The sequence below is a fragment of the Crocodylus siamensis genome, chromosome 3 (assembly GCF_052110815.1).
Source record: "Crocodylus siamensis isolate JL-2025a chromosome 3, ASM5211081v1, whole genome shotgun sequence".
NCBI lineage: Eukaryota > Metazoa > Chordata > Crocodylia > Crocodylidae > Crocodylus > Crocodylus siamensis.
In genome coordinates, this window is record NC_143397.1 from 83,644,323 (window position 1) to 83,660,529 (window position 16,207).

General features: G+C 39.8%; 1 protein-coding gene across 4 annotated transcripts in view; it reads right to left on the minus strand.

Annotated features, from left to right (window-relative positions):
* Window positions 1-5,787: 5,787 nt before the first annotated feature.
* The window catches only part of NTRK2 (neurotrophic receptor tyrosine kinase 2), a 324,818-nt gene continuing 314,398 nt past the window's right edge, over window positions 5,788-16,207 (minus strand). For 3 of the 4 annotated variants that reach the window (XM_090038645.1, XM_090038644.1, XM_090038642.1), the window contains 2 exons: window positions 13,450-13,608; window positions 5,788-10,953 (listed from right to left, as the gene is read on the minus strand). In XM_090038645.1, coding sequence (XP_089894771.1) covers window positions 10,768-10,953; window positions 13,450-13,608 — 345 coding nt within the window. In that variant the 3' untranslated portion in view covers window positions 5,788-10,767. The remainder of the gene's footprint in view (window positions 10,954-13,449; window positions 13,609-16,207) is intronic. The other variant, XR_016441261.1, reaches the window with a different exon arrangement.

Sequence of the window (16,207 nt, forward strand, 5' to 3'; positions counted from 1 at the left end):
GGGGTGGGTGGGCAAGGAAGGGTGGCATATAACCTGAAAATTCAAAAGAAAATGGAGGACAAACAAAAAACATGGCAAAATGAAAGAGGTAAAACGATACAAACATTGCACTTGAGGTTGAATGATACACCTAAATAAAGTCATCCCCATCCCCATGATTCCAGTTTGGCCACCTAAGCAAAAACATCCATTATTTACTCCTTTTTACTCTTCAAAGCTGTCCATGCTCTCAGTTTGAATAAAGCATGTCTCAGCAACTATTTGATAGCTATTATAGTGAATCATGGTCATTCCACATTGTAATAAACATGAACAGGTAAAAGTACATGCACATGCACACAGATATTTGCATCGTAACTGCTGTACAGTAATTTAAAAAGCCATGCTGCTACATTCCACTTTCCTAAAAGTTGCTTTAATAAACATGGCCAATTCTGATAAACTGTGAGCAAGCTGGAACTAAACAAGACCTCCCATTTTCTGTCCATGGAATTGTGGAACAATAGCATGCACAAGCAGCTAATCTATCTTGCATCTTTCTAGGACACAGCTAGTTTTACCATTCTACTGCTATTGAGGACATGATGCAGGATAATGGAGGGAAGGTGTTGCTTCCTCCATGTTGCCAGTTCATGGGTTTAGATTTAACTTGACTGATGTCAAGGCAGCAAATATTCTCAAGGTGCTGGAACTGACAGTTCTGAATGTGACTTGCTGTCCAGATGTAGAGGACTAGTGTTGAACAAGTTTCTACTCCTAGAGCAATCAAATAGACATCAGATGCTGCAGAACCCTCCAGGGTCCATTCTATAATACTCTTTACAGGTCTATGGCTGAACCCTACTGTTACCAGTCCCCTTTAACCCCAGAGAGGCCAGTAGTCTCAGGGCTAAAGAAGTCCCCAGGATCCATGTGTGGAGAAGAAAGAAATGAGGATCCATGAAGCAAAAATCATGGGGAATGAGAAATCACATGCAGCACAGCTTAGCAGCATCTCAACCTGAAACTTATTTATGGAAGAATAAAAGGTACTTGGAACCCACTGGATTTAGCTGTTTTAACTTCTTCTGGTGAAGGATAAGAGATTTCTGATGAAGGGAAGCAAATGTATGGTTATATTGTTCACTATGCCTTGCTTAGGTGGAGGAAGAGCTTATTTAGCTGAAGTCTGAGGGTTAAGATGCTGGGTTCACTTTACCGTTCTACTACTGGGCAGCTAAAGCTTATGCCCTGTGCTATACTTTTTCAGATTTAATGTGAAGATAATACTATTTTCCTATTTACATAGGGATTTACATAGGGATCTCCTCACCAAGAAAGGAAAGGCATACCAAGAGTTAAGAGCATTTACTCAATGGAAGAAAGAGATGCAAAAATCTACAGGCACGACCTCAAGACAACAGCTTAGCTCTATTTAAAGGGCCAGTCCTTCAAAAGCATGCTGGGAAAAATAGCCCAATTAGAAAAGAACCCAGTATGATGGTCTTAGCAAGGCGCAGATAGTTGCATAAGCTGCTGCTCCTATAGAAGGGGCATTTATCTCCGTTGAATACCACTACACTTCACAAATATTTGTAAATAGCTTTGAGGTTCTGAAATTAAAGGCAATGAATTTCTTAGCAGTATTGTTGCAGCCCCAGTGATTCTATTATGTGACTTTGGAGTGCAGATTTGTTTTTAAGTGAAAATATTATGGGTGACTAAGGACATTTTCCCCCACAGATTTACTTTTTGTACTCTGATTTCTTTAATATTTGGTTTTGTGCATATTATCATTTGCAGCTAGCCTCAGCTGTGCTACCAACTTTGCAAACAAACATCTAACCTGGCAGTAACCACTTTATATTCTGTTCATAGTCGATCATGTAAGAAAATGAGGGGCTAGAGTAGTGTGGATGCTAAGGCGCACAGTTGACAGCCCAGAGGTCACAAGTTTGAGGCCATGGTGGAACTGCTCATGATGCAGCCATGTCAGATTCCAATGAATCTGCAAATTCTGCTAAATACCTTATCACAAGGACAAGAAGAAGGAAGGACATATGAAAAAATATCTCCCTATTCTTACTAAGGGAAGCCATAGTATTCAGTATGCTTTTAAACAAGCTGACTTGAGGAAAACACATTCTTACAAAGTGGCAGAATTCCATCATAATACAATGCCAGCCCTGGCATTTCTTTGAGACCCATATAAAACCTTTCTCCAAACCCAGTTTGGATTAAACAACCATCAGCCAGTGACAGATACAGTACACGATGCACAAAAGCAAAATACTTCAGCTCCTAATAGGCTTAATAACCAAATCTCCTGAATCAAAGGTACCCAAAGTACAGTGAAGTAGTTTGGCCCATCTTCCTTTTACCCATTTCCTTATTTTTAATTTAAGCTAAAAAACTGGAGCAGTTCTCAAAAAGCACTAATATATATTCAGCAGCTCCCAAGCTGAACTTCGATCTTTTTGTTGATTTGTTGGTGATGAATTATACCTGTCATGTGGGAGATGGCAATTTTCACATGCACGTGACTCATAGTGCCATACACTAACATTAGCAATTTCATGATCCTCGCTTCCTTTTTCATTGCTTCATGTCTACAGTTAGATCTCAGTCCTGCAACTGTTATGATTACACAAAACTACAATATTGCCAAAGAGATGCCAGGTATGTACCATGTTTGACAAGCTTTCTCAGACTGCAACATTTCTGGGGCAGTAACTAGGGTTTTTTTCTTTACCTAGTGCATATTTGACCCCAATATATGATTAATAAGGAATCGCTTTGCTAAGCGATCCTGGAGGAACAAGATTGTTTGGGTGTAATTAACTCTCTTGTAATTATTTAAGGAATCTTTCTGGGTTTTTTTCAGAGGTCATCATTCTTCTGTGCAACATGAGCTTTTCCAGTGACCTCAAACAAAATTATTATGGCCATTAAAAATACTAATGGGAGTAATTAATGGGAATTGTGAATCATTTTTTTAAATAATACAGTTATCCAAGTTATTGATTTTACAGTTATATGAAACATTTACTGCTTGGGGTTGACAGTCTTTTTCAGCATGAAATCAATGTGAAAGTTTGTAAAACCATAGGACTAGCAGCAGCAGCTTGTAGAATGATCAGGTTTTTTTCCACAGTTTTTTTGTGCACTCTAAGAAAACAACAGGAAGGGTAAAGGGATCCTTGAATACATTATCCATACGTGAAAGCCAGAGTTAATAGGCTCCTATAAAATATTATTATGTAAAGTTACTTACGGGAAATCATGCTTGGCCTTGCACAGTTTGTGGATAGAGGTTTTAAACAAACCATTAGAGTTTGTTCATCACTTATTGGAGCACTGGGACTGTCTAAAAGCTTGTCAGCCTCACTAAGGCATCACAATGTGCAGATGAAACCACATTTGATCGTTGTGGGTGCAGTGGACAGAAAGTAATAGGAGCAATGTCAGCAATTCTTCAGTGTAAAGTTAAATCTCTGAAACATGGTGAATCTCAAAGTGTGCAGCCTACTGAGGGGCACAGCTCCTACCCAAAGATGTGCAGGAGAAAGACAAAAGCAATAATTTCTTTTTTAAGCAGATAGTTGTGTATCAGGCTTTGCTGATTTTGAGCGGGGAATCTGATCCAAAATGCTCCTTGCAGGCAAATCTCCCACTGATCAGGTCCTATAAAACCCAGTATTCCTTTCCACTTATTGGAAATAAGAAAGGGTGTAGCAATTTGTGGTATTTACTTCTGCCTAAGGCTTGATACTTAGTTAACTGCTGGGGTACTGTAGGCAAAGGAGACATTTCCTAGAGGGTACCTCAGGCAGTGGAATAGTCGAGGTAGCGGAAACAGGAGAATCACCACATTGGCATGGTCTATGCAGGGGGAAATTAAACCAGTTATAATCCCTACGCTGTGTGCAGAATCCTGCGTATGCGTAGGAATACACCCCAGTCAGTCTAGCACTAAGGTACAACAGGCTCCCTTCCAGAAAGTTTAATTACTAGTTTAGTTGAATTAGTTGAGTGCCATTGTGGATGCAGACATACTGTAACAGCTCAACCTGCCTTTCCACTGCTATCCTGAAGCGCACATCTGGCCTTGAAAAAACACCCAGAATATGCAATTTGGATATGAAATTTTTGATACCTGTGTGAATGTGACCTTGAGGGAAAACTTAAACCTCTTTAGTGAGACTAGTGCTCATGCAGCTCCTATTTTCCACTAAAGGCAGTTAAGTGTTATCAGTTCAACAGTAATTAAATCAGTTCTCTAGTAGAGTCAAGGCTACTGTGGCTGGTTCATTTCTGTACAGCAACATACCACTAGCAGCTTAGAAGTTTCCTGGGTTATCTGCATTCTACATGTTACCATGGGACCTAAATTATGGCCATAGGTGACTGGATAATATATTGACAACTAATCAATTCTCCAAACTAATTTCATAACAGAGCAAGAGATTCAAGAGAGTCAGGAGAGCACTTTTAAAATATTTGAAGGGCTGCCATAAAAATGGAAAAAAATGTTCTTCCTAGCCAAAGAGGGCAGGCAAGATGCAGTGGGTTCAAACTACAGCAAAACAGACTCAGATGAAGTCTCATGAAAAATATCCTTAACTATGAGAACTGTAGGACAATGGGATCCCATTCACTTGAAGCTTTGAAGACGAGGTTGCTTAAGCATATTTTGGGCGTAGGAATCCTATGTTTGTGCAGGAGGTTACACTAAATGACCCTTGAATTACCTTCGAGCTTCATGATTGTATGATTTACTGTGCTGGGGCTGCTTCTCACAGTGTCATGTTTCCTCAAATCTGTAGAACTTTACTGACAGTTCCTGCAGTCCCAAGTACATCTCTTAGCAGAAGCAACTAGTTGTAGTCACTTAGGTCTTGATTTAAAATGTCTTATAGGTACGTAACTGCAACTTAGGCAACTAAAGTCTCCTTACAATGAGGCAGTTAAATATCTGACACTGATACTATTTTCCTTTAAGCCAAAAGACCTTGGGTTAAAATTAAATCAATAACTTGCAATGATAACTAATTTGCTAAAATTCTGCTGAATGTTTATACACTTCTTGCTCTGAATATTGCTCGTTCAGATATTCAGCTACTGTGCACAAGGGCTTGAATTTAATACTACCTTTTTTTGCAAATTTTAGTGCTAAATCAGGATAAGGATAAAACTCAAACACCGACTTTGTTACTTGATTAATAAGAGACACATTTTGAAAATGTGCATGTAAACAGTCTCCAGAAAATATTCACACCTGCTGGCAAGCAACTTATTGCAGGACTGCACGTGCTAAATGGTAACTAACTGCAACAAACAAGCATTCACATGTCCATCTTCCCTGAAGGGCATATGTATCCATAGGCAAATGGCTGCATATGTTCTCACATAGCTTGGTTGTTTTTAGTTAGCCCTGACAGTGTACATGCAGGTAGCCCATTTCTCTGGGACTCTTCCTTCAACCCACAATAATGTAGTACATATACAGGATCCTTTTTAGTGTGCACAATTTTAGAGTGCAAATATGTCACGTTTCCAAGCACATTAAACTATTCATCATTACCATTTTTTTTCCTTAAACAGAATGCAAGCAAGCAAAAGCATTCAAATAAGACAAGACGCTTCAGGAAAACTGTATACATTTCCAAGCAATCATTATTGTATCACTTACGTTCTTTTGGATGACACTGTTTATTGTAAGACATCATTTTTATTAAATACACTGTAGTACAAGAGACTTTCCATGTCATGTTGAGAGAAGCTGGTCACATGATTCACAAACAAAACTTTTTAACACTGATACTCAGGCGTCACTTTGAAATCAGCCAAGATGCAATGGATCTTTTAAAGCAATGGATTTCTATAAACGAATTGCAACCCAAGAACCACTAAATAGCTGCACAGAGACGTTACATTAAAAAAAAAGAAAACTAAAAAGAAAGGAGAAAGATAGCTCTAAACACCAGGTCACAGTTTTAGTGACAATATAGAGTTCTATATTTATATGTAGATATCTCCCTCTCGGTCTTGAGAGACAGAGAGAGTGATATCTAGAAATATATACATAAAGTATAGGTGGAGAGCTGGGCTGGGACTATTAAGTATATAGTAAATTGATTCTCCCTCTATTGGTGATGTAATTAACATCCACATTGAATTGAATTACTTGTATATAAAACATTCTTAGCTGCTTATTCAACATTTGTGTTTCTTTAAGTTACAGAAAGATACATTAAGCTGCAAGGTATAGGCCTCTGAAAAAAAATTGATTTGATTTTTGTTTTCTTACATCTTCCTGTCAAACAGCCCCATTACAAGCAGCTTCTACTATGCTTGCCCAAAGTATTCTGTGTTTATAAAATACATTTCAGCCAATCTTCGCTCAGAACCTTCAACAAGCGAACAAAAAACACCATAGACCTGGTCTAGAATGCATAGACAGTAAAATAATATACCCATCATTTCCCATTTCTTCTCCTGAGACGTATGTTAAAAAGATGGCAAAATAGTCACTTGGTTGTTGTTGTGAAATTCACAGTGTTTTCCCTGCAACACGTAGACATTTTTTTGCTTCATATTTGTGATGAATGTAGCAAAAAGGATAAAATGAAAAATAAAGGATGTTAAGATGTTTGAACTAAGGCTTTTCAAGGACCTCTTGACTCAGAGTAGCAGTGGTTCATCCCAGCCCTGACAACAAGAAAATACAGCTTTCTGTGCTATCAAAACCTTCATCTTCAACTAGAAACCCCAACGCCTCCCCTACCCACCCCTTGTATCCTGATAGCAGTATCTGAAATCCATTCACAGGCTGCAGCAACCCAGAGACAGTCTTGTTCTAACGCATGCGCATTGTAACTTCATCAGCCAGTGACTCAATCATTTTGTTGGGTAATTTCTTTTCTCTTTTGTTTTGTAAAAGTCTACATCAACCATAACAAAAATAGCTCCAAAGAGGAGTATGAGAAAGAGAGAGAGAAAGAGAAATAAATGGCAATTGTTTATTAAACTGTAGACAATATAGAGATATATTTGTTTACAAATCAAAATGAATGAGCTCCTTTGTAAAACTTGTACACTCCATCATGCATCATGGGGTGCTGTTGCTTTACAAATACTCTTCTCCACAGCCAGTTGCTGAGTCCTGCAGATTTATTGAGGGTGAAGGACAGGATGTGGAAAATGCCCAGTACTAGCTGCTGCTATTATTACTGCAGGGTTTTGGACGTTCTTACCATTGTTCTATCAGTCTGAATATTCCAGCTCATTCTTGGATTATTTTGTTACTTCCAACAAGTGTAAATGCCAATGGAACAGCAATGTTGCTCATGAACAATAAATCAATAGCCCCAAACCAGAAATGATAGTAAATCAAAATCTCTTCTTGGAACTTTGAAGCCAATCTGTTAATTTCCCTGTGAGAAATCAATGGATAAGATGAGAATGGTAAGACTGCTTTTATACAATCTTTTGGACAAAAATGTTGGTTGTTCTATATATTTCTGGCATTCTAGTATTTCCTCCACCCAAGTTCAAAAGTTAAATCCTATAAACATAGAAAAAGAAATGTCAAAGAAAAAAATGAATTTTGGTTATTTAGCAGACTTTATCAACCAATTAATAACACTGTATCCTAATTATCATTTGTAAGAATATGTGTCTGTAAATTTATACATATAAACAGTCATACATTCTCTATATGCCTGTCTGCATATGTATAAATTAAATCTTTATAACACTCATATACATATATGTATATACTATGTATATATACATTCCATATGTAAATACATATATATAATTTATATTATATATATGATCAGTTTGTAGCATAGTCCAGAAAGATTTTTTAATGAGCCTGATTGTTGTATTTGCTCAGTTTACAAGATTTAGCTGAAGCTGCAAGCGTAACGAATGTGTACATATACTCTCACTCTTCATTGCCATTTGAATGTAATTCTTCCTCCTTTCTGCTAGTTCTGCTAGTTACACCCCCTTTCATAAATTAACAAAAAAGTTGTTTTAACTTTACTTAATAACTTGTCTACTTTGATTATAGCTTTTATACACTACTGCCCACACTTATGAGAGAGGCTAAGTACATCTATGCTTCTGGCTCTATGGAACATTTGGTCCTTTAGATCTGACTTACTAGTATGTTATTGCACAGTGGATTGTTACATGCTATTTTCTTCTTAACAACTCAAGTATACTCTTCTTGTGAGGTATAAAGGGGATGCCACTAAGCCAAATTGCAGATTTTTTTTTGGTATATGTTCTTTCAGTACTTGCAAAACCCACCTTTTTGCTTTCAGCTTATGGCCTTCTCTCCAACAGAACAGTATCTTGGAGAAAAGGGGGATGCATGGTTTTGTAAGAAACAATGGCAGAATACAACAGGAAGGAGTTTGGCACCTTCCCTTCTCAATCTGTGACCGTCTCTCCCTTCACACTAAGAGCGTTGCCCCAGTAGACTCTGTTGCTTTCAGTCTTCTTGTCTACCTTCTGTTAAACCAAAACTGAATTTCAAGTTTCCTTTAAAAATAACTCAGACTCTCATGAGAATGGGTTTCGCTGAATGTTCAGTCTTTGTCTAACCAGACTTTCTCTATCTCTCTCTCTCTCTGAATTTCTAAGACAGCCTTGATAAAATCTTAAAAGTCCATTTCACAGCAATCTTCCTCTAGCTTTTTTCTTTTTTTTTTTTGTATTTACACTTCAATAGTGGTTCACATATAACTTCTGGTTTATTAAAGAAATACTGAATATGGCTTTATAATTACGTTGTTAAGTTTATTTATAATGCTTCTTTTCACTGACAGAGAGAAGGGTTAAACTTCATCGCTTATCCAGTGAATTGTTTTATTTCCAAAAATGTTCAAAATCTTTTTGAACTGGCTTTAAAAGCTTATTACGGAAAAACAAAGTGCCATAATAAATAATAATTGCAAGCAAAGTATATATTAAAAATGTTATGGGAACACTTAGAAAAATAAAAATGCTTAATTTATTAAATAAAATAACCACAACACAAAGATGAAGAACTATTACTCTTTGATCTGGCTCATATTATTAAAAAAAAGTCAATTTTTTGCAATAACGCCCCCTCACAGAGGGAGGCAAAATGTTCTTGAGGAATAGGTATGATTGGTTTTCATTTGTAAGAGTTCATAATAAAAATAATCCTAAATCTAAATTTTAAATCTTCAGCATCTGTTTGAAAAATAACATATATGCCCATGCGCTTGCCGTCTACACAGTGCCATGCATGTGCTGTATGCATACAATGCATGTCCAACTAAAAATAAATAAATTAAGAAACAGTGGATGCTGGGAATGGCACCACTATACCAACCAGAAAGTGGTGCTGAAGTCAGGGTCTGTACACTCTGAATAGCAAGTGATAACCACAGAATCACATCTAGTTATCTCCAGGGACTTAATTCTATCATTCCCTGTCATGGCTCAAACATAATCTATGATTTCCATGTTTTAGATTACTTGTGTAGTATCGGCCTATCATATCTGTAACAAGGTAAAGACACTTGAACGTAGCTAATGACCTCCATTAGCTCTTTCTAATTAAATATATGTTATACCTTTATGGATTTGCTATGCCTATCAGGGTGTACAACAAGATGAACGATAGTTTCTGCACAAAGGGCATTAATAGACAAAGACCATGCACAATTTTGCTTGCACAGTGAGGGGAAAGGGAATGGGGAGGGAGAAGGGTAGAGATATGCTGCCTGACAAGCACAGTATAAGATAAACTTGCCACTGCATCTACAGCTTGTCCTAATCTTATCGAAGTCCTCAGCTTCAATACTGGACCCTGAAATTAATACTGTACATTAATAAGCCTGTGTGACCAAAGGCTAACTGGAGAACATTTGTTATACTGATATCACAATTTTCTACTGTAAGACAAAATTGGGGGGTTGTGTCTAGTTTATTATATCATTGTATAATCTTGTGCAATGCAGACAGCATCTTTTTTTTCTTTTCCACAGACCTTTGTACTGTATCTGGTGATGGAAAATGCTAGCCAAGCACACGCTTTATTAAACAATCCCTTTACTCCTCAGAAAGGCTTTCAGAGCCTTACCAACTCCTTTCCTTTCTTTCATTAAATTATTTTAGTGTCTTTAGTGGGGTTGGATACCATCTGATCCCACAGTTCCTCCATATAGTGGATCATGCAATACTGTTTTCTTTCCATCTGGCTTTATCTTAGCCAGAAATATGTTTCCCATAGAGAACACCAGTCATCTTTTTCCACCCACATGGCAAAGCAAAAAAGTAGAGGTGAATCCATAGAAACTCCCAGTATCTGTACAGCAGAAGTCCCAAAGTTTGAGTCATTTTTTTCCCTTTTTTTCATCCACATCAAAGGCATGAATACAACAAGGCATTGTTAGTTGCGATGGGCAAACTGGAGTCTCTGCTGATATAACAGATTCGGTTTTTAAGGCCTTTGTCTATGCAGAGATACAATAATGCAGAAGCCAGGTTGATTAGAAAGAGAGAAGAGAGAAAAAATGAGAGAAACAGAAGTGTGAGAGAAAGAGATACGAGATACGTCTCAGTAATGTCTGAAAAGTCAATACTGTGTCTACAGATGGAGAAGTGCACATTGCTTGCCCTTTGAAAGCTTCTCCTCATCTTTGTCATTAATACTGTCAGAATTAAGAACACATTGTAATGGAGTTCAGCGGCAGTTGAGCATATTCATTCACCCAGCCCAAGAGGAAATGCTAGGATCGTCTAGCCTAGAATATCCAGGTAGACTGGAGAAGCCTTGGCCAAGTTCAGAAGGAGAGAATGAATTTCTTTGATGTTCAGCCTCATGTGAGGCTCCCGTTGCCAACAACCCAGCATCAAGTCATACACTTCCTTTGGGCATGTGCGGGGTCGCTGCAGGACTCGGCCCTGAGTAATACACTCGATCACCTGTAAGAGAGCGAAGGAAGAATATGCAGAGTGATGAAATGTTGGACAGCCTCCTCATCCCCCCTCGCTCTCCATCATCAGCAAGTCAATTGCTTCCTCAAAGCTTCCACCTTTGAGGACTGGGTAAAATCCTGGCTCTGCTGAATTCAGTACATTTCAGGGAATTTTACACTCTGTGTTTTGTACCGTATCTATTTGATGCTTGGACAAAAATGCTCTCTTGTATAGGACTCTCTTGCATGGTGTATTTAAAACCCTTGATACAGTCAGGTGCATTTATAGAGCTAAAGGATAATGGGAGAAGACCATCTCAAATGATGATCTCATTAACCGGTGAAAGCAGAAAGGAGACAGAACCTCTGTGGCATCATCCCTTCATGCACAAATCCTTTGTAGGTCCAGGAATCTGTCCGTGGATGGTCACAAGTATGGAGCAGAAGCTGGAAGCTGGGATGTTCTATGGGGACACTATTCTCCCTGGAACTCAAATGGGATCTGTGCAATATTAATACCTCCTCAGACTGTACAACTTTTTGTACTAACTTCCTGGGCAGTGCAGAACTCCCTTTGATGGGGGATCCCAGGAAAGCTGCCTGAGGAGAACATGGTGGCAGGGAGAGTCCCTCACAATTGTACAAATCCATTGTACATAGATATTGTATTCCAAAAGATGTTACATTCAAACTCTTTGATTCCTTCTTGAAATAAACTTCTGGCACTTTTGAAGTTATTAAGAGCCAGTGGAAAGTTTCCACAGTTACAGGAATTAATTGTACTCCAGAATACAAGGGGCCTTTTTTAGAAGTTAAGTTATACTGCTTTCAAGGCAATTTAAGCCACACTGAAAAAAAACAACACCCTTCTATAGCTGAAAAAGAGGCTAGGTACAGACATTCAAAAAGCCTGCGGTGGAATCGGTGTAAGTTACACATTTTTCTGAAAGTGGTGTAGTTTAGATTGGTAGTGAACAGAACACAGATTTGCCCTTGGGGGGCGGGGGTGTCTGTGCAAATCTTAGACCAGGTTCTGCCATTTTTAAACCAGTCTATGTGTGCTGAACTTCTGTACTGTTATGGATTTAGATCAGTTTCTGAACACTTATCCCGGTAAAAGTGTAATGTCTATATCTGGCCAGAGTGTCCACATAGGGAGTTACACTGATATAGTTACCATGTTTTAAATTCAAACATCATCTTCACATTCACAACCCTTCCTGGTAAACAAGCAGTTCTTATAAAAGGGGCTACACTGACAGACCTCTTAGCTGAAATCCTCTCAACACAATAGCTCATTCTTGTACAGTAGCATAAACTTTGCAGAACTGGTCCATCAAGGTCCAAAAATTCTAACCAAGGAAGATCAATGCCTGCAGTCCCCCTTCTGCCCCATCTGAGAGAGTAGTTCATTTTGAGGGCTCAGTTCAAGCATGAGACCCACACAAGTGTCTTCTGAAACCAAGCGCAAGTACACTAAATACTGGTAATGATTGGTAGGTTTTTTATATAAACACCTGTGTACTGGAAAGTTACCTGGGATAAACACCATAATGTAGAAGCCAATGACATAGTAACCATGTACAATTAGCTTCACTAATATGAGTGTACTTCACTAAACAGAAACATGTGGTAGCATTAAAATCCCAAAACCCAGGTTCTCTCCTGTCAGACCACTGTGTTTATGATGTATGTTGGGGGGGGGACAGTGTCTTTCTGAGTTAGAAAGACTGCCCTGCATTGCCCTTTCCATTTTTGTAGCAATAGCAGAAGGATGATTTCCTCTCCTATTTTCAGGCATCAAGCAGTTGTACAAAGGGTATTTAGTTTGTACGCCCCACTTCCCTCCTTGCCCATGAACCCACTACCACCTCAGAAGAGCAGCAGTGGGCACTGCCCATGCAAAACAGGTTATGCTGTTGTAGTGCAGGTCCCCATCTGCCAAACCGAATCATCCCATCCTATATTTTTTATGGAGGCAACACAGGGGTAGATGGTTGGGGACTGAAGACCCAGATATCGATTACTGGGAATGTTGCTACTTTAGTTGCTGTAGACTTTGAGGGACTTCCAATCCTGGCAACCCCCACTGATTGTAGCCTGAGGTGAAACAACAGTATTGTCCCTGATCTAGTCACACAAACTAATAAAAACATGTACTTGAGGTTGTGCAGTGATACTCTAGCCTTTTCTTTGGTAAGATGCTGGGCCTATCCCTGCCATCTTGTTCCTTCACCCAAGGCAAGTTCCAGCTTGGTTGAGTCCTATCTGGACAACAACCTTACCTTTTGGTCAAAAAAAAAAAGCAGGAAGAAAAGTGGCATCTAAGTACAACACTCAGGATAGTATCATAAATATGGCAAGTCAGTAGTTATTGCAAGGATAAATATGAAGCTTATATGTCATCCTTTCCAAACAAGAGTGTGATTTCTTTATGACATTCACAGCAAAGCATCATCAATTGAACCCTACAATGTCATTTTGTCATCTGCATTATACATACCTCGTTGTTTGAGAGCTGATACCATGGCTGCTTGCCATACGTGAAAATTTCCCATAAAACGACCCCCAAGCTCCAAACATCACTCTCAGTGGTGAACTTCCGGTACATGATACTCTCAGGAGGCATCCAACGAATGGGCAACATAGTATGACCGCCAACCTGAAGGAAATAAACGGTATATTTTAAAGAAATCCCCCAGGTTCCTGACAAAAAAATGCACAGAGGATGCCAAACTGGGGAAGTGAATATTGATTTTTTTCCGATTTATTTCCACTAGCCTTCAGGAGCTCATAACATCTAACTAGCAAGGTATTATTTCATATATTCATCTCTCAGGCCATGCAAGCTTAAAGCATTCACTAGAGCACACTAGAGAGTAAAGCCTCCAGAAACCCACTGAGTTCAATAAAGTTCCACATAAAGGGTGGTTGACGTGGACAACCTTGTAGCATGAATGATTTGTATTCCCACTTCTATGCCTGACCCACAGGAATAGCCCCTCCCTCCTATGAGGAAATGAACATGTGCTGAGAGGGGAAATCCCTTACTTGTCTTAAAAATCTGAAACTATTCAGGTATTTGCTTTGACTGTGCTCATGATGTTTCATATCATTATCCTGGCAAATGAGCTTTAATGTTCTGATGAGTTTTCTGTGAATAGTCAAGTGCATTTGAGAAAAGTGAATTTTAGGTTGAATATTTGAAAATTTCAAATTGCACACATGGGAGTGTATCAGAGCATAAGAAACTCACAGACACAGTGAATTTTAATTTGCAAATTTGGACTTGTGGTAGAGGTAATATTTTTTATTAGCTCAGAGATACCTTACCAGATAAGAAATGCTTCCCAGAAAAGCATCCCATCTATTTACTTCTCTGTGAAATATGAAACACCATAATCAGAAGGAAATATGAATACATCCTGCTTACCATCAAAAGCTTTGAGGTAAACAGATTATTCCAACTTTTCTCTGAGCCTAATCTGCATATAAAATGAACTTTTCCAAACAGGAGATTTTACCTCCTTCAACTCTCCTGTGAAATATGAACTTTCATTTCTACCCAGGAGAAATGTTCATTTTTTTTCTCCGATGCCTGATGAAGTGTGTTTGCGCCTGAAAGCTTGCAATTAAAGATTTTTTTTTTACAAAAATCTAGTTGGTCTAATAAAAGATATCACCTCTATCATGACCCTTGATTGCTTTTTCCTCTAGACTAATATGGCTACAGCCTGGATACCTGGCATAATTTGCGTATTTAATACTTGAATCTGTAATTCAAAGCTCATTCTATTTCAGCTACATAAATAATCAAACCAGAGAAAATAAATGATACAATGGGTCCTATATATCATTTAGTCTTGATTTGGCATCTTCCATAGCTTGTACACAACCGCTGAAGGCCTCAAATGCCTCTACACGAATGCTCGAAGTATGGGGAAGAAGCAGGAGGAACTCGCCCTCCTCCTAGCTGTCACCAGCCCTGACATAGTAGGGATCACAGAAACGTGGTGGGACTCATCGCATGACTGGGCGGTGAGTGTCAAGGGCTATAGGCTATACAGGAAGGACAGGATAGGAAGGAAAGGTGGAGGAGTAGCACTCTACATCAAGGAGGAATATAATTCCTCGTTAATTAGCATGGGGGTAGAGGGGGGGCACTCTGAGGTGCTCTGGGTTAGAGTAAAAGGGAGTCCAGGGGAGAGAGACTTAACGGTGGGAGTCTACTATAGACCTCCCAACCAGGGAGAAGAGCTCGACCTGGAATTCTTAGGTCAGCTTACAGAGGCAGTGAGGGCTAAGGATGTGGTCATCATGGGGGACCTGAACTTCCCAGACATCTGCTGGGAGGAGCAGTCAGCCAAGTCTGATCGCTCACGTCGGTTCTTAGCCAGACTGCAGGACCTCCATCTAACCCAGGAGGTGCACAGTCCCACCAGGGGAGACGCCTTGTTGGACCTAGTGCTGGCCACGGGTGATGACCTGGTGAGGGGGCTGCGGGTGATGGGCCACCTGGGAGACAGTGATCATCGCTTGCTGGAATTCACCATCCAGCGTAAGGTGGCAAAGGGCTGCAGCAAGGCAACAGCCCTAGACTTTAGGAGGGCTGACTTCAACAAGCTAAGGAGGATAGTTGGGGAAGCGCTGAGGACCCAGAGGGGAAGGGAATCAGATGTCGAAGGTGAGTGGTTGCTCCTTAAGGAGACGATCCTCCATGCCCAAAGGGAGGTAATCCCAACAAGGGTCAAAGGGAGCAGGAGGGCACATAAACCCCCATGGCTCACTAAGAGCATCCGGGAATGTCTCCTTGCTAAAAGGGAGGCATATACCCAATGGAGAGATGGGGTCATCGCCAAGAAGGACTATGTTATAGTCGCCCGAGGATGTAGGGGGGCAGTCAGGAGGGCCAAGGCAGAGTTGGAGATAGGACTAGCTTCCCGGATTAAGGACAATAAGAAGTCCTTCTTCAAATACATAGGGGGTAAAAAGAGGGTCCCGGGTAATGTGGGGCCCCTGCAGGACACGATGGGCAACTTAGTCATCACGCCAGATGACAAAGCTAACATATTTAATGATTTCTTTGCCTCTGTCTTCCTAAGTAGGGACCAGTTCAGCCACCTCCCTGCTGGGCCCCCCTCGGGCCCCGAGAGAGACACGCCTGGGCCAAGGGTTAGCGAGGAGTTAGTTAGGGTACTTCTGGAGAAGCTGGACGTGTTCAAGTCCGCTGGTCCGGACGATCTTCACCCTAGGGTTCTACA